Source organism: Haliotis rubra, unplaced genomic scaffold (assembly GCF_003918875.1).
Source record: "Haliotis rubra isolate DU_JTF1 unplaced genomic scaffold, ASM391887v1 Scf611, whole genome shotgun sequence".
Lineage (NCBI taxonomy): Eukaryota > Metazoa > Mollusca > Gastropoda > Lepetellida > Haliotidae > Haliotis > Haliotis rubra.
The window spans coordinates 121,814-149,302 of record NW_025767315.1 but is presented as its reverse complement, the minus strand read 5'-3'; the positions used below and the strand labels follow the sequence as shown (position 1 = coordinate 149,302).

The 27,489-nt window shown below is 40.1% G+C and overlaps 2 protein-coding genes across 4 annotated transcripts in view; both read left to right on the top strand.

Annotated features, from left to right (window-relative positions):
- LOC124255899 overlaps positions 1-9,036 on the top strand; it is a 31,612-nt gene extending 22,576 nt beyond the window's left edge. Inside the window, exons 3-6 of the mRNA XM_046689846.1 lie at positions 2,832-2,912; positions 3,194-3,493; positions 6,744-7,034; positions 7,544-9,036. Coding sequence (XP_046545802.1) covers positions 2,864-2,912; positions 3,194-3,493; positions 6,744-7,034; positions 7,544-8,367 — 1,464 coding nt within the window. The 5' untranslated portion in view covers positions 2,832-2,863 and the 3' untranslated portion in view covers positions 8,368-9,036. The remainder of the gene's footprint in view (positions 1-2,831; positions 2,913-3,193; positions 3,494-6,743; positions 7,035-7,543) is intronic.
- A 2,538-nt stretch (positions 9,037-11,574) lies between these two features.
- LOC124255897 overlaps positions 11,575-27,489 on the top strand; it is a 102,305-nt gene continuing 86,390 nt past the window's right edge. For all 3 annotated transcript variants that reach the window (XM_046689844.1, XM_046689843.1, XM_046689845.1), the window contains exons 1-3: positions 11,575-11,679; positions 21,517-21,594; positions 26,062-26,361. In XM_046689844.1, the coding sequence (XP_046545800.1) occupies positions 11,613-11,679; positions 21,517-21,594; positions 26,062-26,361 (445 nt within the window). In that variant the 5' untranslated portion in view covers positions 11,575-11,612. The remainder of the gene's footprint in view (positions 11,680-21,516; positions 21,595-26,061; positions 26,362-27,489) is intronic.

The following is a 27,489-nucleotide window of genomic DNA, read 5'->3' as shown; positions in this document are numbered from 1 at the left end:
ATCTTTAAATGGCACTCCCATCAAAGTTCTAAAGGAGGCCAAGTTCTTGGGTCTAATTTGTGACTCCCATTTAACTTTTTGGCCGCATATTAAATCACTTAAAGCCAAGTGCCTGAAGGCAATCGATTTGTTAAAGTTGTTTCCAACTCAAAGTGGGGTGGGATCAAAGTACCCTCATCCACCTATATCGATCATTGGTCCCCTCGAAACTTGATTACGGCTCTATCGTATATGGTGGTGCCTGCAAAAGCAACCTAAAACTACTTGATTCTGTCCACCACCAAGGCCTAAGACTTTGTCTTGGGTCCTTTAGAACCTCTCCTATTGACAGTCTCTACGTCGAGGCCGATTAGCCATCTCCTACACAACGTCGTATTAAATTGTCCTTGCAATATGTAACAAAACTTTATCCAACGAGTCTAATCCTGCATTTAACTGTGTCTTTAGTCCTCTTTATCAGGATTTGTACAACAAAAAGCCTTCTCTTGTTCCGCCTCTTGGTTTAAGAATTAAACCATTCATTTCTGCTGCCGCAATTGAGCTGGAAAATATAGCTCCTTCCCGTTTTCTTTCCTTTCGGCCTTGGCAACTGGTGAGGCCTGAAGTTGACCTAACTCTGACAAAGTTTAAGAAATCTGAAACTAATGAATTACAATATAAACAAGAATACAATCAATTACACAATACATACAATATATACAAATCCTTATTCACAGATGGGTCCAAGGATGGAGGCGCGGTGGCATGTGCCATTGGATCCAGAACAATATCTTCTCGAATATAAAATAACAGCTCTATTTTCACAGCAGAAGCAAACGCCATATTAACAGCTCTTAAATATATTAACAAACACCGTAAATATAAACAATACATAATCCTTTCCGATTCTCTTTCGTGTCTTCAGGCTATTAAAAATCTTTCTTGTAAACATCCACTTTTATTAGAATATAATGAACTTGCAACTGACCAATACGACATCGTCTTTTGTTGGCTACCCAGTCACGTTGGCATTTCTGAGAACACAATGGCCGATGTTGCTCCTTAGGCAGCACTCGATAAATCTGTGACACCACTTCTTATTCCATATTCCGATTAGAAGGCTAGCATTAGAACCTACATCCGTCATCTGATGCAAAGAAGTGGGACACCCAAGTAGGTATTAACAAGTTACATGAAATAAAACCCTATATTGGTTACACCTCCTTGGGTTATCAGTCCAGATTTGAAGAGGTCATTTTGCGACGATTTGGTATTGGCCACACCAGGTATACTCATGAATATTGATTAAAAGGCGAAGATCCTCCGTTTTGCATCCCATGTGATGAAAGGATCACGGTCAAGCATGTCCTGCTTGGCTGCATTGATTTTTCCATTACAGGGGATAAATATGTTCATGTCAAAACAATTAAGGATATTTTTAATAATGTTTATTATCATTTCATAATTGAATTTTTAAAGGAAATAGAATTATTGCAAAAATTTTGAATAATATGTTTTGTAAATAGATAAATGGTATTTTAAACATGGTAGTATAAAGTAGCAGCTGCGATTGTTAGTGGCTGTATCCTCAAAAGTATTGTAAAATTAAAGTATTGTAAAATTATTGTCCTCCTGAGAGGGTACGTAAGTCCCAAACACTTTCAAAGTCAATTTCGCACAACCATACTTTTTAATCGTAGTATTTCTATCATTTTAACTTTCGGCTAAGTCTTCCTACATCGCCAGCGGCTGAAGGGATGATGTAAATCTAGCTAGGGTCCATGAAGGTAGCAAAAGTAATGTAAGTCCCCATGGTTCCTAGTATGGTGTTCTAACTTCAGTTGTTGGCGATCTATAGCCCGTGTTTTATATTGTATTGTCTTCTTTAATTAAAATCTTTTAGTTTGACATGCTACTTTTATGTTCATATATGTGATATTCTAGTATTTTTACTGTCCATCGTCGACAGGTTTTACTCTCTAAAATGTTTCATTTTTAATTGTATAAATAGGTTTCGTCACGATATGGCTGAGATATTGCTGATGTGACGTTAATAGTAACTCACTCACTCACTTTATACTCGGAAATCCAGTAAATTTAAACTTACTATGGTTGTAACTGCAGTATATATGTTATTCCAATGTCACTGCTGGATTGTCAAAATTGCTGACAGCTGAAGGGGTAGTGCTGGGGTACATGCAGGAAGCAAAAGTACTGTAAGTCCCCATGGTTCCTAGTATGGTGATCTACCTTCGGTTGTTGACAATCTATAACCTGCTTTTATATTGTATTGTCATCTATAGTTACAATGTTTTAGATTATAATACTAGTTTTACACACATCCATTACATATACACATACATACATACATACATACATACATACATACATACATACATACATACATACATACATACATACATACATACATACATACATACATACATACATACATACATACATACATACATACATACATACATACATGCATGCATGCATGCATGCATATGCATCTAGTTGTTTTACTGTCCTTCCTTGGCACACATATTATATATATATATATATATGTGTGTGATATATTCTAGTTGTTTTACTGTCCTTCCTTGGCAGGTTTTATACTTTACCTATAATTGTTATTAATATATAACTTGATATAGTCACGATATGGCTGAAATACTGCCGATGTGACTTGAAATCTTAACTCACTCACTTATACACTCACTTTATACACAGGCTACTTGCTGAAAGGGCACTTGCACTGGTAATTGCTGAGCCTAGCTCATGATAAACAGGCTACTTGCTGAAATGGGATCCTTAACCAGTCATAGATGCACTAAACTCTTTATATACAGGCTACTTACTGAAAGGGGCCCCTGAACCAGTGATGATGGAGGCCATGATCCTGTTGCTTCTGGTGACTTCAGCAGCCACTGGTATGTTAGCTGTAAATATTAATGTGCATTTAACTGTGCAGCTCATAAAAGACCACGATTGAAATAGGATATTGTACTAACACTACTTCTGTTCACCAAATGTCAATTTCTAATTTACTTCTGTCACCCAGTGGCACATACTGCCAAGGTGACTTGTATTTCCTTAAATCAACATATTTCAAATGTTTTTTTACATAATTCACATACAATGAAGGTGCAATGGAGGGAAGGATATTTCCTTTAACCGACATATGTCTATTTACTTTCACTGACACCAAAAGTTGCGGTTGGGGGAAGGATATTGTGTCCAGAAATCGGTCTGCTTGGAGCTCCCACAAACCTGACCTGCATAGAAGCAAGTAGACACCTCTCCTTCATAACACCCAATGGACACTCAACAGCAGCATGTGATACATCAACTGGACATTGCATACCCAATGGCAACTTCTCAGCGTCTGTCATTAATACCACCTCCAGTGTTCTCACCATAACTGCCTTGATGAAATCACACGCTGGCACCTGGAAATGTAGCAATGATGGCGATTTGCCCGATCCTCCTAGCTGCAATATGACTGTGGCAAGTAAGTAGACATCATGAGCATGTGTTTGTTGTTGTCCTGGCTGCCAGATGACTGTGGCAAGTAAGTAGACATCATGTACACGTGTTTGTTGTTGTCCTAGCTGCCAGATGACTGTTGCAAGTAAGCAGACATCATGTAAACGTGTTTATTGTTGTTTTCTTAGCTGCCTGATGACTGTGGCAAATAAGTAGACATCATGTACAGGTGTTTGTTGTTGTCCTAGCTGCCCGATGACTGTGCCAAGGAGGTAGATATCATGTACACGTGTTTGTTGTTGTTTTCTTAGCTACCTGATGACTGTGGCAAGTAAGTACAAAATCATGTACACGTGTTTGTTGTTGTCCTAGTTGCCTGATGACTGTGGCAAGTAAGTAGACATCATGTACACATGTTTGTTGTTGTCCTTGCTGCCAGATGACTGTGGCAAGTAAGTAGACATCATGTACACGTGTTTGTTGTTGTCCTGGCTGCCAGATGACTGTGGCAAGTAAGTAGACATCATGTACACGTGTTTGTTGTTGTCCTGGCTGCCAGATGACTGTGGCAAGTAAGTAGACATCATGTACAGGTGTTTGTTGTTGTCCTAGCTGCCAGATGACTGTGGCAAGTAAGTAGACATCATGTACAGGTATTTTGTTGTAGTCCTAGCTGCCAGATGACTGTGGCAAGTAAGAAGACATCATGTACAGGTGTTTGTTGTTGTCCTAGCTGCCAGATGACTGTGGCAAGTAAGTAGACATCATGTACAGGTGTTTGTTGTTGTCCTGGCTGCCAGATGACTGTGGCAAGTAAGTAGACATCATGTACAGGTGTTTGTTGTTGTTCTAGCTGCCAGATGACTGTGGCAAGTACGTATTCATCATGTACACGTGTTTGTTGTTGTCCTAGCTGCCAGATGACTGTGGTAAGTAAGTAGACATCATGTACAGGTGTTTGTTGTTGTCCTGGCTGCCAGATGACTGTGGCAAGTAAGCAGACTTCATGTACACGTGTTTGTTGTTGTCCTAGCTGCCAGATAAATCTGGCAAGTAAGTAGACATCATGTACACATGTTTGTTGTTGTCCTGGCTGCCAGATGATTGTGACAAGTAAGTAGACATCATGTACACGTGTATGTTGTTGTCCTGGCTGCCAGATGACTGTGGCAAGTCAGTAGACATCATGTACACGTTTTTGTTTTTTTCTTAGCTGCCTGATGACTGTGGCAAGTTAGTAGACATCATGTACACGTGTTTGTTGTTGTCCTAGCTGCCAGATGTCTGTGGCAAGTAAGTCGACATCATGTACACGTGTTTGTTTTTCAAGCTGTCACATGACTGTGGCAAGTAAGTCGACATCATGTATACTTGTTTGTTGTTGTTCTAGCTGCCAGATGACTGTGGCAAGTAAGTAGACATCATGTACACGTGTTTGTTGTTGTCCTAACAGCCAGATGTCTGTGGCAAGTAAGTAGACATCATGTACAGGTGTATGGTGTTGTTCTTGCTGCCAGATGTCTGTGGCAAGTAAGTAGACATCATGTACACGTGTTTGTTTTTCAAGCTGTCACATGACTGTGGCAAGTTAGTCGACATCATGTACACTTGTTTGTTATTGTTCTAGCTGCCAGATGACTGTGGCAAGTAAGTAGACATCATGTACACGTGTTTAATGTTGTTCTAGCTGCCAGATGACTGTGGCAAGTAAGCAGACAAGTGTTTATTGATCTTCTACCAAACAATGACACGTTGTAGGCACCTTCATCAGGTGTATGCACACTACCGAATCCTGCTAGACAAGCAGTGGCATGTTAGTTAACGCTTTGGAGAAAGTGTGTTTGTGAGAAACGAATATCTCTTTCGTGGTCGAGCAGAAAGATTAACTGCCTACAGAGTGGAAGGTAAATTGTACAGTATAAAGTTGCAGCAGGGAGTCAGTAACATCTTTAGGTGGTACCTTGTCGGGTCAGCGTTACCAAACCGCCATTAATGTAGAGAAAATATATTCTTAAATGCGATGATTAGGCCATTTTTTGCTTCAACTCACCATTCCAAAGTTAAACACAAAATGAATGTAGTCACACGCTCAGTGTTTATATGAAAGGAAATGATGATCTCTTGCATGGTCTAGTGGATAGGGTGACCGTCGGGGGTCCATATTACTGGTTCAATCCACAGCTGTGTTACGCCGCAGTACACTGAATGGTGTGTGCTAGCAGTTGTACATAAACGTGCACATGTCACAGTCAATGTGTAAAATCAGGCAATTTGTTAATTGTCAGAATTTACTGCATTGTGGGGCATGGTGCTCGAGCTGTCAAAGTCAAAGTCAAAAGGAGTTTATTTGTAATGAGGCGAAGGGCCCATATACAAGATATAACTATTGTCCGTTTGGATCAAAAGCGGACCGATGAACTGTAATCTAACTCGAAAACTAATAAACATATAATACTCATGAAACGATGATCATAAAAGAAAACATCAGACCAACTCGGTGATTTTTTTGCAGAATTTATGTCCTGAAAAAAGTTGTTTAATAAACCATCATTAAAATATTGACACGGTTCACTGTTTGTTACGAGGGAGGAGTGCAGAGAAAGGGACAGTAATGTGTACGTGAAGCAAGTGCACAAGTGCCGAAAAAGTTACTGATTCATTTACTTGTGCTTTGCCGTCTCCATCCTTTCCCGCACACCTGGCTGTGAACTGTGTAAATATTGTAATGGTAGTTTGTTAAACAACTTTTTTATTTTCAGGACACAAATTCTGCAAAAACTCACAGAGTTGGTCTGATGTTTTGATTATGATCAGCGTTTCATTGAGTATTAAATGTTTATTAGTTTTCGAGTTAGATTGCAGTTCATCGGTCCGCTTTTGATCCAAACGGACAATAGTTATATCTTGTATATGGGCCCTTCGCCTCATTACAAATAAACTCCTTTTGACTTTGACTCAACAAATAAATGTGTTGTGGTCAACAGAATAAACCAATCTGTTCCAATCACATAACCTTATCAGACAATTTACAAACTGACTGAGTGAATCAGGCAATTTACAATTTGTAAATTTCGTGATTTTATTCACTGGCTGTAACACTTACACGTTACTTTATTAATACAATATTCCTGCCCAGGAAGCTGAAACCTAGTTCCCCATCGTTCAAACTTTGAACCTGCAAACTGAGGAAATTATGACTTTCTTTTTCATGGTCCACTTCAATCACAAAGAGTGGAGGAAAACAAGCATATGCTTACTGCGTTGATTTGTTTCAGAATGCCCAACATGCACCATAACAAGCTGGCAGAATGATGACAGTAACTTCACTGTGGACGAAGAAGTGGCGTTGAAGGTGAACGTAACTGGAGACTACTGTTCTGAGTCGGCCCTGTTTCAGTTGCAAACAGGAAACATTAAAACGGCTTTGAACTACTCACAATGGAAGGAGAACACAGATGTCATATTCACTCTGACTGAGTCCCACCTCGGGGAAGTGAAACTGGTCTTCATCTGTGGAGGATACAGCAAAGCGTTATCATGTGAAGGGATTCAAGAACTGAAAGAGAGTAATACATTTTGAATATTTAAGACAGGAACTTCATAATAATGCGTGGATAATGATATCAGGTGGTAGGAGGATGAGACATGGCAGACAACGATGTTTTTTAATGGCAATCATTTAATTAGTCAAATTTTATTAAAAGTACCAGGACCTGCCAATATGCAAAATATTTATAATTGAACAATTTACATAATGCAATAGCATCAGGCACCATATTGCATGATTGGAACCAATTTCAATCTTTAAATTACTTTAAATTTATGTAACCCAATATTGAAATCCAATTCAGTCTTACGCATAGAGAGTAGTTGTTAGGTTCTATACTCCTTGGTAGGATCATACTGTCTAAGTATTTTGTTCTGAATTAGATTAAAGTTTTCCATTACCATTTTTTGCGTAAATCATGGACTGTGTCAACATAAATAATGCATTGAGTGAAATTATATTCTTTGTTTTGAATCCAAACAATATGCCATCGTAACTAGAACCAATATGTGACTTGTTATTTTCCAGGAATTGTTCCCTCTTCTACGGATAGGGCAGGGACCTCGACACTTGCACCAGTGACGGAAACGTTAGTTTTTATAGCTCCTGTTTGCATTGTCAGCGTTCTCCTTGTCTTGGTCATTGTAATCTTCTTGTACAAGCGACGTCACAGACATCGTACGTCAAAGATGGTAAATGCACTCCATAGTCTCGTGTCTCGTGACGCAGAATTTTCAACCATCTGCGTCGTGGAGGGAGCAGTTTCTTGGGCAAATATCACGAACAGATCACTTCCACCTACACCGGGTGTTCAAGATACCGTTACAGATCCTGGTTACGCCGCCGTGGCAGAAGGCGCTGTCAGCATGGCAGAGACACCTACAACAGATACAGCGTGTGCTGAAGGATCAAACCCGATTGCTAATCCTGATGACATGCTGATGCACGTTAAGTCAGCCCTATCAGCTCCCGATGGAGATTCTGGGGACTCCATAGGGATGTGTGACATCGACAGAAGGTCAACGTCGCCTCCTCTATTTGAACCTGGCATTGAAGGGAAAAACACATTTGACAATCCTGATAGCAAAATGTTGCACTCTGAGTCTCTGAGTCAATCCATTCTGTTTGAGGATCCAGGGTACTCTTCTGTCATTGTAACAAGGTCAAGGTCAATCTCAGCAAGGGGTTCTTGCACAAAAGGAACCAGCCCAGATGTAATACCTGAGGATACTCTCGTGAATGACTGCAATGGTGCTGCACCAGATGTGTCTGAGCTGTATGCCAAGGTTGTTAAAACAAAAGACATAACAGAGCCAGAGGTGTCTGGCGTTTCAGTGGTTGTGCTAAAATAGTATGTGACACATAATTCCAGGCCTTAATCGTTCATGTTTATTTGTGGAATTCATGCTAGCATTATTACATGATCTAACAAAACTTCAAACTTATGTAAATATGTAAAAGAAGCACTTTAAGCGTTACACGTGATCATGAGCAATATGTGTCTCACAAGCTAAAGATGTTGTTTGCTTCATGCTTCCCACCACTCTCTCTGATGTTTACTCAAAGAGCCCACCTCACGTGTGGTCTGCCAGGTACATGCCCAGCTTTGGCACATGCAGACCCTAAGATTGTTCTAGATACTCATCTCGTCAGTGCCGTCTGTAAAGGGTGCATGTACCTGTGGCCCAGTTACACACCATGTTGGACCTGTATTGCAGTGTCACTTGTCTTCAAAGACGCTGTAATTCTCTGTACAAAGTTGACCACATGAGCACAATAGAAAACTGTGTTTGAATCCTGATTCGCCCCGAGCACACTCCCAGGTTGACAGTATCACAGAGTGGTCAACGACTGAAACCTGCATTTCTTCGGGCTTCCCTCCAACATTCAGCTGTCATGTTCTGCTATAACTGTTTTAATGTCGCGTTAAACCCAACTTACACATTCAATTTCCTGTATTTGTGAAAAAGAACTTTTTCGAATAACAATGCTTCCTCTTAATAAAACATATTAACATACAACAGATGTTAAGTGTTGTGTTGGTTCTGAGGTCTGTCACAATAAAAGAGTGAGTGAGTTTAGTTTTACGCCGCATTCAGCAATATTCCAGCTATATGGCTGCGGTCTGTACATAATCGAGTCTGGACCAGACAATCCAGTGATCAACATCATGAGCATCGATCTGCGCAATTGAAAACCGACACAATGAAGGAGATATAATAAAATAATTTGAAGAATTCACCCCAATCCTAACTGTGACGGCTCTTGTTTCTATTATTGCCATCACCACTACTAACACTGCTGTTCTTGTTTACTTCCTGGTTTACCCACCAGATCTAAACCAAGAGACCCAATCTCTTCCATGTAACCGTTCATAATGGCACAACACCCTCTGCTGTGACAAGGGGTCTACCTTTAAGGACAGTCAACTTTCACTTTATGAACATTGTTCCTGCAGATCCAGTCTTTGATGTCCACATTTAATAACATTTGACCAATCAACCATGCAGTTGTCACCAATACTTTAATGAGCGGCACACGATTCTTGCTCTGTAGTTGCTTGATCATATGACGACGTGCATGCGTGTGTATGTGTATGTGCGGCTGCTTGTCCTAGCCCAGACTGAAGCTGGTTTTATAGTGCTAGCCCACTGAGATACCATGCTGCAGTGAAGCATGAATACCCCACTCAGACACATTATACTGACTCCGAGTGTTGTACCCATTAATGCCGAGCGCCAGACAGGGACCAACAAGTACCATATTTTAACGTCTTTTTGGTATGACGCGGTCGGGGATCGAACCCGCGACCTTCCGCTCTCCGGGCGGACGCTCTAACCACTACACCACTGATGCGGTCTACTAAATATGAACACAAATAAAACAAATGAGCCTGCTCTTGAATTAAGTCGTTTGACAAACATAAGTTAGTTGAAATTTCAGCAATGTCATCGAAATTTAGAAAGAACAATCACATACATCAAAATCAGATACATTATCTTAGGAAAGGCAGTGGGAAAATATTGATTCTTTCAGTTGCATTATATGCCCACGAAAAGTATGGCCAAAAAGGCTATAAGGACTGAAACCTGAGTGAGTGAGTGAGTTCAGTTTTACGCCGCACTCAGCAATATTCCAGCTACATGGCGGCAGTAGTAGTAGTGAGTGAGTTTTACGCCGCAATATTCTAGCTATATGTCGGCCGTCTGTAAATAATCGTGTCTGGACCAGACAATCCAGTGATCAACAGTATGAGCATCGATCTGCGCAATTGGGAACCGATGACATGTGCCAACCCGATCCCGTTAGTCGCCTCTTACGACAAGCATGGTTTACTGAAGGTTCATTCTAACCCGGACCTTCACGGGTTCTCACTCACAGCGAAGAACAACAGATTATATGGATGCCTTTATCTGAGTCCTCCTCCCCATGGTCCCTAGTATGGTGATCTACCTTCAGTTATTGGCCATTTATAGCCCATTTTTATACTGTATTGATTTCCCCTATAGTTAAAACGTTTTAGATTTAATTACTAGTTTTACATACATATCTGTGATATTCTAATTGTTTTACTGTCCTTCGTCGGCAGAGTTTTTATAATATACATATATTTCATTTCAATATCAAATGTTCCCGTCACGATATGGCTGAAATATTGCCGATGTGACGTTAAATATTAACTCACTCACTCACTCACTGAGTCCTCCTCAGTTTCAAAACAATAAGTGCTTATCATATTCTTAAGAGTCAGAAGGTATCTTTCTAAAGCTCCACGAGATCCAAGAAGATAAGCACTTGATGTAACCTGAGTTGTATCTAGCTGATGCATAGACTGTCCGATCTGTCTGAATAGTCTTAGCCAAACACAGTGAAGAACTTCACCAAAGCCTTGATAAGGACCCGAGTCATAACTTTCCATAAAGAAACAGCACCTGGCAAGCTCATGGAAGGGCACATAAAAGTAAGTATGTACTGGATGTCTGATGTAGTTTGAGGCAAAGCACCAAAATGCTATTTCCTCATGCTATCCTTGAAATAACAGCAAACTGGGGCCATGTCAGCTTCTTATGAAGAGAGTGCCCTATGGGCAAAAACTGTGAACCCTGTGTTTTCACCCTGCTGCTTAGTCGACTGCTCCCTGTCCAGAAATGCGTCCTCAATAGCCAATTTGTAATTATTTTGAGTACTGTTCCTCGAACATTTAGACAGGTCACCCGTGAAAGTGCCAACCAATTGCTATCTGGAATTAGAATATTCTTAGAATGTTTACTTAGCTTAAGTAGCAACACAAGAAGGATCAATAACTGGAATTTCCTTTTCAATATTTTTCAGTAGTTTCAGAAAAGCTAGGCTCATGACAGGATCAGACAAATATTGCCGCCCTAACAAATCACTCTCAATGAGCAAGTATGCTTATATAACCCCCACCTTGACCAACCTAGACACCAAGGTCAGTCTTCAAATTAATAAAATAGAGAAGTGCACTTGGAGAGTCCCATAACCATCAAGTTAGACTGAATTGATAGTCTCTCTTTTCCTTGGAAGCCAGGTAGTCGTTCCTGATTTGCATGAGACTTATCGATTTAGTATAAGTCCAATGTCTCCCAGACGACATGTTATACCTTGGATATACTGTATAAAACGAGTGTCATGGTGTCATAGAGGTAAGTATGATCTTATCAGATCAGTTGTGAAATATGTGGAGGTTCGAGTGTACCCGTAATTCAGTTTATCTATGTATATACGGGAGGCATCCACATGTAAACGCAATAGATCTGTTCGGGCAGTGTGAGAAGTGGTTCTCATGGAACGAAACAACTCCTTTATCGATCTGTGCATACCTTCGTTCGGAAAAGGACTCAGGTGAAAAGAAGAAGTCCTAACATGGGATGCGAAATCATGCAACATGGCCTAATATCATATACTCATGCCAATAATGGTTGTCACCCCCTTCAATTGTTTTAATTGGTGGGGTGGGGTGTGGGGGGTTTGGGGTGGGAGGGTGGTGACAACCATTATTGGCATGAGTATATAATTCATTAGCTACCTGAAACTAGACACCCGTCACCACTTCACTTCAAATTGGATACATATATATATGTCTTGGTAATGACGGAACATAGTGAATACAAAACATGACACTGTGACCACATTACTGTTGTGGATCTGTTTACTGATCGGTAAGGTGACACTTTAGTAAATGGATCAAGAGGTGAAATACTGAAGGTGCTCTGTTATTGGGACTGTACAGTTATGGTTACCGTCGCCTTATTTCCGTTTTGCATATGCGCAGTAGAAACTCTGCACTTCTACAAAGCAGCCATGATGTACATGGGGCGAACGGAACACTTTGTTTGGAAAATGGTCCAAAAGGCGAAATGGTGAAAGTACATGTTCATGTATGCCCTGATCGGATTGTCAGGGATTTCCAAACATGAATTGCAAAACAGATAACCCGGTAAATACATGATCATACAGTATTTCCAATGCATTCCTTTGAATTTCAATGGGTGCTGAAATTTCCGATTTCGTTCTAAGTTTACTCGGGTTGGAAACATGTGAATTTACTTAGGTGGGGAAACACATGTAAATTTTCAAATTTGCAAATATTTACACACCTTAGATATTTATGTATCATACCGGATTTCATGGGTATGTATATGAACGGTTCATACACCTTCATGTTACCTGTGCTCAAGCAAGATGAGCATATGTTTCCATCATGTGAATTACTTGGTTCATGTTATTTCATTTTCACACATTTTAGTAAGTTTGAAATCAACGCTCACATGACCTCAATATTCTTATCACCAAAAGGGCCTGACAAAGAAAGCAGTATTACGCAAGCTAACACGCCTTATTAAGTTGCACTCGCTCTTGCTACCAGTATCAGTTACGCCTTGTCTGTGGTGTTTGCAAATCTTGTGAGGTGCGAGGGATTAAAAGGTTCAGTGGTGAACAAAGGGCGATGCCCCTTTGTCCTCGCAAGTGTCCCTAGCTGTCCCAATAGAATAGCAATTTGTCTCTCTTGGATCACAGCCAAATACTCCACACGTAACAACTCGTAATTTCTTAAGTCTGTTCAGCTCGCGCATCACTACTGTAAAATATTTTGTGGCAGTACATAATTGGAATATTATTGCACTGCATGTGACCTTCCTGGATAGTCTCACAGTGCCTGAAAAATGTTATTTCTCCATTCGCTCAGCCTTTGCTGTAATAACGCCATACATAAACTTTATAGTTGTCCACATTTGTTTCACTAACGAAAAAGTATACGATAACAAACAATGCCATATCAAATTATATATTTTGTGAGACATGAAATGAAAAATTGTTTTCATCGTGTAGCGATTATGACCGGATAGCACAAGCGGGTGCTTTCTCTGAGTATATCATTGGCATGTTGGATCTCCGTGGCTTTTCTAAATTCGTCTATATTGTCCTGTTTAAACTGACGATCCATAACTCAGATTGCGAGTAAATATCACGTAAGTAATTGTGATGTCGCATTGCTGTAAATTTCCCTGTCGGAGAAGTCATTCTCACAAGATATATATTCCCTTGTGTGGAGAAGGTCTATGGCTATTACGCCCCAGTGTTGCTAAACACCTTGTAGGCCTTTAGTCTGACACAGACGCAGACCTCGCATGTTCAAGTTCGGATCTGACAGGGGCTGAAAATATCATTCCGACATGAATACAATTTTCTCAGTGTCTTCCTAAGTAAGTGGAATGCTTTCTGCAACATTGGAAATAACTGTATCGTTGTCCTTCTGATATTCCCCCGAACGGAAGCTCTACCCATTTAGGGTACAATGTGTAAGTTACAGAATTGTAGGGAATAGTTTTAAGACTTTTCTACTTTGACCAGGATTCTTCGAACTTGTAACAGTCGTTTGAGAAGATCCAAATAGAAAAGGGTAGTGCGCGATGTATCTGACGGACGTAAATTGAGAACGTTCGAAGAACTTTATAAATACAATAATAGAAATACCGGTTATGTTTAAAACGTACCCTCAATCTGATAGACAGAGGGATTATTGTGAAAGATCGCAGTATGTATCATCCTAAACGGGCCAAGATAAAAGTACATGTCATTCATCCCCACATTATATCCCTTTTATAGACACGGGACATCGTTGTTACAGGTAGGGCAAACACTTTCTTCTAAAAGTATCTGCCGGTTTCACGCTACATACATGTGTTCAGATTATCGAGAAAACTAGCGAGGCAAGTTCTCCTCCATCACACCAGAGACCATATAATCTATCATATGGCCTTTGATCACACATATAATAGTCTAGATACCCAGTGTTTATTGATAGCGATGAAGCAACTTATCAAAATTTACGGCCGACAGTATCATCTGCATTACTCTCTTACATAAGGTGAAATATCACAGGGTTGTCATGGTAACGATAACTTGGCATACTATTTATTGTGTTATTCTTTAATCTGCGAATAGACGTGAGCATGTTAAGAAAAGAGAAGCTGTAAAATGAAATGTATTGTGATCCAACCTATAGGCCTTTTTGAAAGCGAGTTTCAAGCCACCTACATCAAAACCTGTTCTCATAATAAATATCTGCTAATCCGTGGCACGATTCCTACCATATCATGGGCAATTGTTTGTGAATCATAATCAAATAGTGATGTTACAAGGCGTCCATGCCGCGTCAACAGCACATGCAAACAGGGGCGTAGCTACCATTATAAAAAACAGCTCGAGATTACACATGAACTTTGCTAAAACATCATTTTTCTTCTAATTCTTGCCAAAAATACCTACAAACACGTTCCATTTAAAAAGTGGAAATCCCTCTATGAATCATATTGACTACAGTATTTTTTGATTAAAGCATTACCATGTACAGTAAACAGGTTATTCTTCATATCATAACTTTCAGTGATGATTGTTTTTCCATCGACATGTATGAGGATGTTTTGTTACAGTCATGATTATATGTGAATCATCACTGAAATGCAGTTGTTTATTTTTCATTTGTTTATCATTTATTTTAGAATAGAATACCAAATTCTCGATGTATAGTATTGTAGCAGACATGTGTAAACTATGTCCAAACATATTTGTATATGAGGAAATCACATTTCAATTTCCATGGTGGTAAGACTTCTGTCCGTATCCCCCCTAAATTTTAACGAAGAAAGAAAACTTTCTTTGAGTGACATTTTTAGAAGTAGAATATGTCTTTCGGTATTTCAGGTACAATTAACAAAACACGTTAAAACTCATCCTTATCAGATGAGGAATATATATTCAGGTGATATGATTTGACTAGAATGAAATTTAAGGGGGGATACAGGCGAAAGACTTTCAACAATATTTTGAAGCTATTGAAATCATCAAACGTCAAACGATAACTCTTCAGGTCTCATAAAAAAATGAAAGTTGGGCAAGCCCTCAATACCACCTAAATAAAAGGCTTTGCATCCCATAGGGCTTACACGAAAAAATTGGCTTGCTACGCGCCTGGCAAACGCACGAGAATTGCAATACGGGCCTCTAACCACTGATTCTCCGTGACCTGGAGACACATGTCACTGAGCGTATGTTGGGACGTCGTCTGTCATACAGACCCTGAAGCAAATATATCCAAGCCCACGCAAGTCTACAAAATGTGGCAAGTCTAGATTTCCACAGCTTCAGGAGAAAGTCTCAGGGCTCCTTTTCATTATATTATATATATTTTTTTTACTATGAACTTTTTTCTGTAAAATATACTGTATATGTTCATATCAGAGTAATATGTTAATCTAGTTCTGACGGGTAGAAGACAAACGACAAAATGGACACTAGTGCTGTTACATTTTTTAAATTATATATAAACATTCGTCCTTGTCTCGGGATAAATGTATATTTCCCACCAAATGTACATTTGGAGGATATCGAAATCTAGGTTAAGCTATTTGAATCATATTTACAATGAAAAGACCCAAACAATGGTTTGTTGTCCAATGGTTTGGTTTTCCATATCTTGTCTCAGTCTGTATCACAGTCACAGAACGATATTTTTCCCCCTTCTGTCTCTAGCAAAACTCACTGCAGGGTTCGGGTTTTAGAGTGCCATACCAAACAATCACAGCTGGCGGGACCAACATCTCCAGTAAAATTTACATCTGCCAACGCTTAAATGGCAAGTGGTGAGGCAATAAGCTAATGAGGCTAAGGGTCCTGTACCATGTTTGTGAAATATCTATGATGCCTTATATGAAGTCTATTATCTAAGTAAGTCTAGCTATGTATGGCGTTAAGTCACTGCTTGAAGAAAGGTTGTTTTAGTATTTAGGCTGAATATTAGTATTTCCGTCATATTGGAAAATACATAGACTAACGCTCAGTGTCTGAATATATATAATTTTGATAGTAACAAAAAAACCCATTTAAAATGAAAAAGAGCCCCACGGAGACACGAGATTCAGTCCGGCACGCCATGGCAGTTGTTTACTTTGTAACCCGACCCCCAGATGTTAACAGACCCTGGACCTGAGGAGATCTAGACTTGCTTCATTTAAGACTTTAGCATTGCAGAGAGGGCTTAGCAGTAGGGAAAATAATGTGGTTCAGGGACTGTGAGACAGACTAAGCAGTAAGGAAAATAATGTGGTTCAGTGACTGTGAGACAGACTAGAAAATGCATGGCAACCTACTTTTCATTGTGACTATGATTAAGGCATCATTATAAAACACAAGGGTTATTTCCTTTGCGTTAACTGACAGGCTTTCGGTGTCAAATTATTTGGAACTCCGGCCAAAGGTGATGTTATGATGTCTGGAAATATGGCCTATTTGTAATGCTTTGGTTGCACATAATGATAAGTGATTGTTGTACATATGATGTTTTTGAAGGATAATCTCAGCTGACTAATACTTTGCACGTGTTTCCCCCACTCTTTCCATACCCGTAAAAGTTAATTTTCCATATATATTACTGTAAGAAAATACTGTAGAGTAATGGGATGGCTGAATTTGGCCACCTGAGGTGACCACAGCACTCGGGTTATACTGCATTGAGAGAGGACAGAGCTTGGCAAGATACCAATAAATATGCTTGTCATTTAAACCTTTATCTGATGTTTGTGGAATGTGATTTTATAATTGAAGATGCTTCCTGCGCCTGTAGCCCCAATATAGATGTTAGTCTGTGAATCTTCCAAATTACTTCGTCTCTTTTTTTTCTATTGAAATTAAGATCTTTGCCTTTTATCAAAATAATATATTTTCAGTCTTAATGTGCCTGTGTCGGGAATCAAACACCGGTTTTTGACCTGACAGGCGAACGCTTTTACCACGAGCGTACCCCATCATTCCTTGATACTGTTAAAGAATATATATTGGTACATTAATTATACATTCAAGATTGAACCCAGTTTTGTCCCCATCTATCCTTCAGTTTTTTTGTTAGTACTTGATAATTTGATGCACACTGATAATTTAAAAGAGGAATATAAATAATGATTGTTTGCGATCTTTATCTAATTTAGTTTTCCATTTATCTAGTAATTTTCAGTTTCTATTTCCTGGAAATTCTGTACGGAGGTACTTTTTACAGTTTCACCCAATAACAGTAAAGCATACGGATAATACGTTTCGGTACTTTGATAGATTATTAAGTACACATTATAGTCCATGATATTGAGATACCAAAATGATTAACATAATTATATAATGTATAACAAATTACACAGCAAAAAGCAAAAGCAAAAAGGAAAACGCATGAGCAACATAAATGCTGTCAGGTAGTAAGCTTTCAATAATTATCGAAACTGCTTAGTTATGAGCTAATTGCAATCACTACAATTTTCTATAGTCTACCCAAGAGATGGAAACAAAATAGGTATTTTATGAAAATTATAAGCTAATTGCAATCATTACAATTTTCTATAGTCTACCCAAGAGATGGAAACAAAATAGGTCTATTATGAAAATTATAAGCTAATTGCAATCACTACAATTTTCTATAGTCTACCCAAGAGATGGAAACAAAATAGGTCTATTTTGAAAATTATAAGCTAATTGCAATCACTACAATTTTCTATAGTCTACCCAAGAGATGGAAACAAAATAGGTCTACAGTATATTCCGTCGGGTAACTGAAATTGGAGAAAACGTCCGTATGGGAGAATACCTGTATTCCGAATCAAAAAGAGGTCATACCAAGTATGTGCATGTTCACACATTTACAACAGTAATTTACTCCGGGAATCATTACTATATTGTAATAATATGTTATGAAAGTATAGATAAATAAATTTGTTCAGTTATGATCAGTCGGATAACTCATACAAGTGAACACTGAAATTAGGGACCTACCGGTTCATGTCTGTGTGAACACATCTGTCTGTGTTATATTGTAATTAGCAGGGTCTCCTTGTAAAGCATATATAAGAAGTGTACCTAAGGTCAGTTATTTAAACTGTTATGTAATTTCCATTACAAAAAGTATAAACGATATTACCTACTGGTCAGAAAGACTTATACGTGCCCCAACACCGACCCACCACCACCATCCCACCCTAGGGCTACCCCATGCCACACCCTTTCCCTCGCACACACACACACACTCCCTAACATACATATCAATCTGGCCCATAGACCCGATATTTGAACCCTTTAAACAGACATCATGTGCATGTCAAGAAAGACACGCACGTTATTAGTGGTGCTCAGTCATAGGTATCACTTCACCATGTGTTTCTAATTATCTCAGTACATTATGGCGTGGTCGGATGCGCTAATGAACCCCATGTGACAGTTATATTACAGAACCATTCAAATACATGTTAAAGTAGTGTCAATCTTGTAACACTCTATTTACCCATTCCCAACCATTTACGCATGTACTAAACACATGACAAATCTAACCCTGGTCATACGAGATTTCAAGGGTATTGAAATGCATGTCCTATAATCACAGGATTTACATATGTTACACATGTTAGGAAACACATGAAAACAATGGCCAGATTTACACACCTGTGAAATACATGTAAATGCAGAGTTGAATGTTCGTTTATTTAACACCCCTTTAAACGTGTGTAAATCTGACGGCCAGATGATACGTAGATTTCAAACGTTGTTCATATGGCCGCCGGATGAAACGAGTATTTCATGACGTTAGTAAATTTGGATAATACAGTCATTTTGTGTGGTGATAATTATATCGATTGCGTGTGACTGGGCCATCGATAACGAAGGGTATATTGTCTGGGTGTTTTCAAATCACCGTCGCGGGTTTAATGTTGTCTGTCGCCAGGCAACAACAGGTATTTTATCAGGCACCGGAGACAGAAACAAGGCAAATTAAAAGATGTTACTAAAATATATACAATCCGGTAATAACATCATCTCGGCCTCCGGATCATCCGGCTTGATTAGTCTCTGACATTGACGTTACATGCTGAATTACGTAATCTACTAAACTAGACAGGTGTTTTGTGTGAAGGCCGTTCAATGTTTTGGTCGATAATTCGATGATTCATCATGCAACTGTGACGTATTGCGACGTGGAGGTACACCTACGTCCTCGCGGATTATTAATACTATTTATTAACTGTACGCTCATAACAGCGTTTTTTCCGAAAGGTCCGGTTGCAGCCAAGGGACAAAAAACACGGTAGCGGTGCGGCTCCGAGTGCAGGTATCGACCCTGCTGGCTGTATGAGAGACGACATGCGTAGGCAATCGCTTCATCATGCATGGATCATTGATTATTACCAATTCTACCATGGCTACGTGAAACGCTCGATTTTGATTGGTCAAGCCATAAAATCAGACGGTATCAGTTTGTATTGAAAATGAGTCTGATTTCACCGCGCTTCACTGCTTCACTGCTTCACTGCGCACGTATACAACACTGCCGCACTACTTCAGCTTGGCCACCAACATGACTAATATCAACACAACAGACGTGATGGATATGCTGATGAAACATTTATTAAAACTCGAAAAATACGATTTCTCATCCACAATTATTAGGGGACCTCACTATCATAATTATTACCTTCTATTTTAAAAATATTCAAACTCAATTACAATACACAGCCCCAAACATAAACAAACAATATCTAACATATAAATCAGAAAAACCTTGTAAACATACATCCCTATCTATCCCTATTTGTGCGGCAAAACGTTCGTAAACATTTACCTACCTGGTAAATGGTATATTTGTTTCCGTTTAGAATGGGAAATTCGCAGGATAACGGTCAGGCGAAACAAACAATTTGCCACTCATACTCCATCATGTCCCGTTGCATCGTTCAAAATGTCAAAAACTGAACCATGAGAATTCAGTTCTCTGCCACCTTCCCCGAAGGCTGTCACTGCAGCTATGTTCGTACACTTTGAAAATCTTGGCCACAATCCAGTCCAAAATGATGAGAACAATGTTCCAAGGAATCCCAAGTTAGTCGCATGTACACAAAGCAGCACTGTCACTTTTCCTCGCATGCAAGGTTGGAGGCACGTACGTGAAATCATGATCGACACTCGCCGGTCATAAAAAATTAACAGTCTTTGATGACTTAGAGGTCATAGGTCGATCAGAAAAGGATCTATTCTTCGATTCTGCAGGGTTCAGGTTCGACAGTCAGTCAAGTATTTTCCACTGTCACTTCCAATTTCAACCTTTAGCAATATGTAAACACTGGCTCGTCCGCCATTTCAAACTGTTGCGTAACTGTCTACTTCCAAGAAAATAAGTAGGTCAGACGATTCCATTATGGTGTGGACAGGGGGGGTACAGTAACACGGCACACAAAAACATAGGCTGGTTTCAGTCTTCTGGAGTTATAATTTTAAAAACCAAGCTCTTAGGTGTTGCATTATTGCATTGAATAAACAGTAGTTTGTTTTCTTTGGACAGAATATTTTTTATGTTGCAAAACGTTAAAAAAAATACGAAAGGAACCTACCACTCCTTTATCAGACGAGTTCAATTCGCTTCTCATCCCATCCCATGTCTTCCACAGGAGGAGGAAGTTCGATGTTAAATCAGTTATGGTAAACCTCACGCTACGCGTTCGGGTTCAAATGAAATTTAGAGACTATCAATTCGGTCTAACATTCATCTAATTTCCAAACACAGTACGTTTATCTCCTTAGTGATCTAAAGTTTAAAATTTCATTAAATGTGTTACACAATTTGTGAAGAAACATATATATGTTTCCTCCACCCGCTGTCCTCACTGGCTGAGTTTGGAGAAGAGAAACACATAGAGGAATGGCCTAATTCTCAGTCACAGTGCACAAGATGAGATGCATGCTTGAGCGCCAATGATAGGGTCATGAATTAACATCTGTAAGTGTTGGCAGACATCAAATCACCTGCTGTTAGTTCTCACACAGTTAGTTAGCACACACAGTACACACGCACATCACACGCACGCGCGAACACACCGACCAGGAGAATACACTTTAGCATAATTAACCTATGATAAAATCACCGCAGACATAATTCTGATGTTCATATTTTACAGGTCCAGTACCCATGGAGGAACTGAGATATGGACCCTTGACAATCGTCTTCCTGTTGAAGACAATCGCAACAGTCTACAGTAAGCAACACTCATTTGCATTCAAAGAAAACAGACAATCTAGCTACGATAATATGTGGTTACTTCCACATATGTTAATTATATCATTTTGCGCGAAGGCCAAAAATGCTTTGATTAAGTTTCATGATTTATGTTATCGACTTGAAGAATAAACTACCTTCATTGCCAGAAAAAATGGTCTAAGAACGGGTTTAATGTTATGTGTCAAATAAAATGAAATAGTATTGTATTTCAGGTCTATCTCTTTGTCCTTAACTGACGAGACCACAAGTTGCTTGTTTGCCCGCCATTAACAATATCAGTGATCATGTTATCTCCAGTACAAATTTTACCCTTGGAGACCCGGGCTGGAATTGGTCTTCAGTAGGGATGCGCAATATAACCGGTTTACCGGTATTTACCGGTTCAGACATGAAATGATACGTATTGCGATACGCTGATCGAAAACACTCGGCAATCTTCGGATATTTCCGTTTTTTTAAATTGTTCCTTTCCTTGTTTCATTTGTGCCAAACATTATTTACATTTTTATTTTGTCATGATTAAAAAAGTTTTTATTAACGCCTAATCAAGCATTGTGATTTTGTTGTGTTTTTACTTTATAAATCAAGCATTAACTCGATTATACGTATTTTTTGTTAAAGAAAACTTCTTGCAATATATTTCAATACATATCGCAATACATGCTTTCGCATTACAATTTATCACAATATGAAAATTCCTTGCAATACCAACCCCTAGTCTTCAGTAACCCATGCTTCTCGTAAAACACGCACGTTCACGGAAAAAAATTCCGTCGGTATTCCGCGGGGTCAAACGGCAATCTGTAGGTATTCCGCCCTTTCTGCAAGTTGTTTGTACTCATTCCTTATATGAACGCACATACCGCAAGTCTTCCGCGAGTATTCCGCTAACCTTCCTTCACTTTCCGTGTGATGTAATTCGGCCACGGATTAATTGCGTTCACGCACGGATGAAAACGGAATACTCTCGCTCACACGAATAGCACGGAATACACACGGACCACCGCGGGAGAATTACGGACGTAACGAGGAACATGGAGGAATGTTCACGGAACGATTACGGAATGGTCGCGGAACACAATTAACGTTTGCGGAAGACTATAGGAAAGTACTGAACACTTGCGGAATAATTGCTCCTGGTATAAATACTGGCGAGGTTGACTGTCTGCCAATCATTTGCAAGACATCTCTGCTGCAAGTCACTATGCAAAGAGTCAAGAAGAAGGGTACCAAGAGAGGGAGGTCTCCCCCACCAGAACCCTCACAAGCTCCAGAACCTGCTCCTGATGCCCATGAGATTGATGCAGAATCAGATGTTGCTGGTGTTGTTGAAACTGATGCCGCCAGTGCCCCTAGCAAGAAGCCCAGAGTTTACATTAATCTCAACATTAACTCAGGGCAGCCGAGGAAACCACAAGTCTGGTGGAACCGATTCATGTATAGAGCTGATAGAGCAGTTGTTATAACTGTTTCATTACATTTTCAATGGTGATTCTAAACTTTTGTCTGGTTGTATAAATCAAATTATCTCTTAGCCCTTAAATGTGTTCACACCTTTTTGTCCGGTACTGATTGTGATGATGTCTGTAGCATACACTTTTCCAACTACATCCAAACCGTATTGACATCAATTCTGTCGAACAAAAGAAAGTGAACAACATTGCACATTACATACAAAATTAAACTCTCTTTTATTGCTTTCACATTCTTTTGTCCGGCACTGAATGGTGATGATGTCCAGCTATCAACACATAAGTCACAAGTTTAAAACCCGACATAACGTGTAAGAAAAACATGACAAAGGAATCATTTTAACAACATTTTAATGCAAGAATGAGTAAAGGAGAAAACACGAATTCATATCGCAATAATTTACAATGACATAGCATACATAAAGTGTCCACTGAGTGAGGTGATACTGCTTCAAGAGCCCAGAGTGCATATTATGTATGAAGGGAGTAGCGTCAATCCATCTCGACACAATAACACTTGAGCCTGTCTGATGACATATGGTTGCCAAGCAACTTGTCCCACTTCACTGTTGAAGTAGAGTTTCAGATACTCTCGCTGTTTCTTGGCCTCTACAGTGTCTCTGTTGGAACCCATCACATTGGCTAAATCATGCATATTGGCCATCTGACGCCACTGCCCAGGGATGATGTTGAGGTCATCGTCTTCTCTGTCTACAAGTACATCCTGGTTGGCAATGTACCTCGTCCTCATGATGTTGTGAAGGCAGACAGCAGCTTCGATTCAACCATACTTCTCACGACGTCTGGTCCTGGTTGCAATGTAGATAGAAGGAATTGCCAGCGATTGGCCAAGATGCCAAAGGCATTCTCAACGACTCTGGATATCCTGTAGTTGAACACCAATTCTTCCTCTGTAAGGCCTCGTCTGGAGTATGGCATCATGAGGTACTTTCTGAGGGCAAAAGCATCGTCCCCCAGGAGGTAGTATGGCGTGTCAGCGTCGTCGTATGATGGCTGCGTCTTCGATGCATTCTTTAAGCTCTGAGGCATTGAATATCTGGGCATCAGACATGTGGCCCATCCCACCGACATCTATCCACAGGAACCTGTAGTTGGCGTCTACCAATGATAGCAGAACGATGGAGAAGAAGCCCTTGTAGTTATGGTACAGGCTTCCACTTGATGGTGGTTTTCGAATGGCGACGTGCTTCCCATCCAGGACTCCCATGGCATGAGGTAGGTTCCTTTTATCCTGCAACTCCCAGCTGAGTGATCTCCATTCCTGCTCAGTATGTGGACACTGTATTACTTCGTCTTTGTATTGATCAATGATAGCCTGACAGACCTCGGGTAGGAAGCTTGCGATGGTGTGGCGAGATACCCTGAAGTTGTAGGCCAGAGTTGGATACTTGTCGCCAGAAGCCAGGTGACGCAAGGTGACAGCTAGTTTTAGACCAGCGCTGAGTGCACTTCTGAAGTTGGTGTCCTTCTTTGTCAGTCGGGCAGCCAAGAGGTGGGACCCGGAGATAATTGAAGAAGGATTGCTTGTCTTCGAAACGGAGCTCTTCCATGAGATTGTCATAGTTCCCAAAATCAATTCTTCGTTCCACCTTCAGCCATGGACGTACCCAGAAGCGTTTGGGCGTGTATGCCCTTCTCCTTTGCCGTCTTCTGCGGTGTATGACTATGTCACGTTGTTCTTCGTTGTATTCGTGAAACAACAACAGCAGTTGGAGCAACTCCAAGTCAGCCTTCTCTGTAGTTTGGTCCATTTGGGGGAGCTTCTTCAAGTGTTTCCAGTACGTCTTCGCTTGCAGAATTGAGCTTCCTTGGTCGATTCCGCGTGTTTATAGGCGGAATCAGGTGAAAATCATTTGATCTTTGCCGACTTCATCTGCAGAAATGACGCGTTCGTTCCGAAATTGAACGTTGTTGATGAGGGTCTTCCGCAGTCATTCAAGCTACAACGCAAATATTCCGATGTTATTCCGTGTGTTACCGCAATTCTTCCGAAGTTCTTCCTTCTCAAACGGAATAATGCTGTAGCTATTCCCCCAATGTTCCGTGGTTTCCGTAGGTGTTCAAAACACTCCAAAAGTCTTCCGTAGCATTCCGCACACATTCCTACTTGTTCCGCATTTCTTCCGTGGGGTATTCCGCAATTAATCCTAGGTTCTACCGTAGTTTTGCCGCAATTGTTCCGTATATTCCGTAAACGTTCGGAATGTATTCCGAAGGAGTATCAAATTACAATTTTCCGTAGGATTTTAACCAATTTTCCGTGCAAAAAAACCCGAAGACTATCCGTAGACTCCATTCCGCGCACATCCACGACGATCCTTCCATGCCGCCGTCCAGTGAAATGGGGGTATAAAAGATGTTTTTAACAGAGTTGATTATAATTTAATTATTGAGGGTTTTTAAAAAAAAAAAATGAACTGATTGATAAATTTTGATTGATATGCTTTGTAGATAGCAAAGGTACTGTAAGTTCCCATGGTCCCTAGTATGGTGATCAACCTTCAGTTGCTGGTGATCTATATCCTGTTTTTATATTGTACTCTTGTCTCTAGTGATCTATTTTTATGAATGCGTACTCGGTTTAAATTAAGAGCTGTGATAATCTAGTATTTTTTTCTGTCCCTTGATGACATTGTTTTACATTCTAAATTTAGTGATTTTAATATTGATATAAATTAAATTGTTATGTTAACGATATGGCTGCAATATTGCCAATGTGACGCTCAGTCGAAACTCACTCACTCACTCACTCACTCACTCACCCAATTGCATAGATCGATGCTCATGCTGGAGTATTGCTGAGAGCGGCGAAAAACTAAACTCACTCACTCATATACAAGGAAACGTCAACTTATAGTTCGCGGTTTTATTTGTCTTTACAACACGCTGACTTTAAACTTTTACTGGTTTTCCAACCTCTCCGTACATTTACTGTCAACATTAAATCTCAGGTACAACTGAACTTATCTGTCCACCAATCAGCGAGCTGGGTTCCGTTGTGACCTTGACTTGCATTGGAGCTGGTGCGGCCCACGCGCATGCCTACTCAACACCTGGCGGAAATACTGCTGCCTCCTGCGATCTGAGAGACGGACAGTGTATAGACTTTGGAAACTTCAACTCAGCTGTCCTCAATGCCAGTCAAAGTGTTCTGACAATACCCCATGCACATAAGACACATGCAGGTGTGTGGAAGTGTGTCAACGATGCAGACTCTACAACGCCAACAACGTGTAACGTCGTCATTGCAAGTAGGTATTAGTTACCCTAGGAAACACGTAAAATAGTTCACGTGTTGTTAACAAATAATCATACATCACCCCACAGAAAGTTGTCAGTCATTGCACTGTTTTACGAGTCTGTGCGGGGCGTGGTAGGCGAGCTGGCTAAGGCGCCAGGCTAGTGATCCAGCGATCTTAATGTGTCGGGATCGAGCCCACTTGTGACCGGGTGTAAAAACCTTGGAGTCAACTTTGTGTGCAGACTCTTTCGGTGTTGACCCAACCCTTAGTGTAAAGTACACAACCTTGTGCACTTAAAAGAACCCACGAATCCGATGGTAAATGACCAGATGGTGGCCACATGAATACTCGCAGACACCTAGTTGCAGGTACAGCAACGTGCAGTAAACTTAGACAAAGTACTCAACTGTGACTATGTGTCCCAGTCAGCCCAGCTGTGAATGGGTACCTCGTAAGGATGAAGAAGCCGAGAGTTGTATGATCCCGGGGAGTTGAGATTGATAATACGATGTGCCGTTGAGGCTGATATCCAATGATCGAGGGGGAACATACCAGCGCCTTGAGAATGCACTATAGTTTGGCATGAAATGCATGTGGACCCGGTTTTTTGTAAATATCTCTTCATCCAATGATCCAATCGATCTCAAACTGTGCAAGTGGATGTTTTGTTAGACAACCTAATCACATAGTAAATCACCGATTTTATGCATTTGTATTAAAGAATCTGTCTATGTAACTGTCAACAAAATAAACAGCAGAACGCAGAATGCTTGCAGAGGGAGGGAGCCAATGACCTGTAACAGTGGCAGTGGTGGGTCATAAAGGTCAATGCACGTGCAGTCCATGATAGTTACCTGTGCACTGCACAGTGATAGACTGTTTGGATCATTCACATTGACTACTTCTAACTGTCAAAGCTTGAGGAGCAAACAGTTAATCCAGTTGTCATTCGTCTGGACACTGATGACTCCTCTGTGGAAGAATGGAGTGAACTTGATGAAGTTTAATTCTGTTATTATATTTACAGATAATAATATATAGTATCCAGCCAGATATGCTCAAAGAAATATAACTTCTTTTAACAATGACAGCACTGACTAATTCCAACGACTTATAGTGTAACATGAAACACTCATT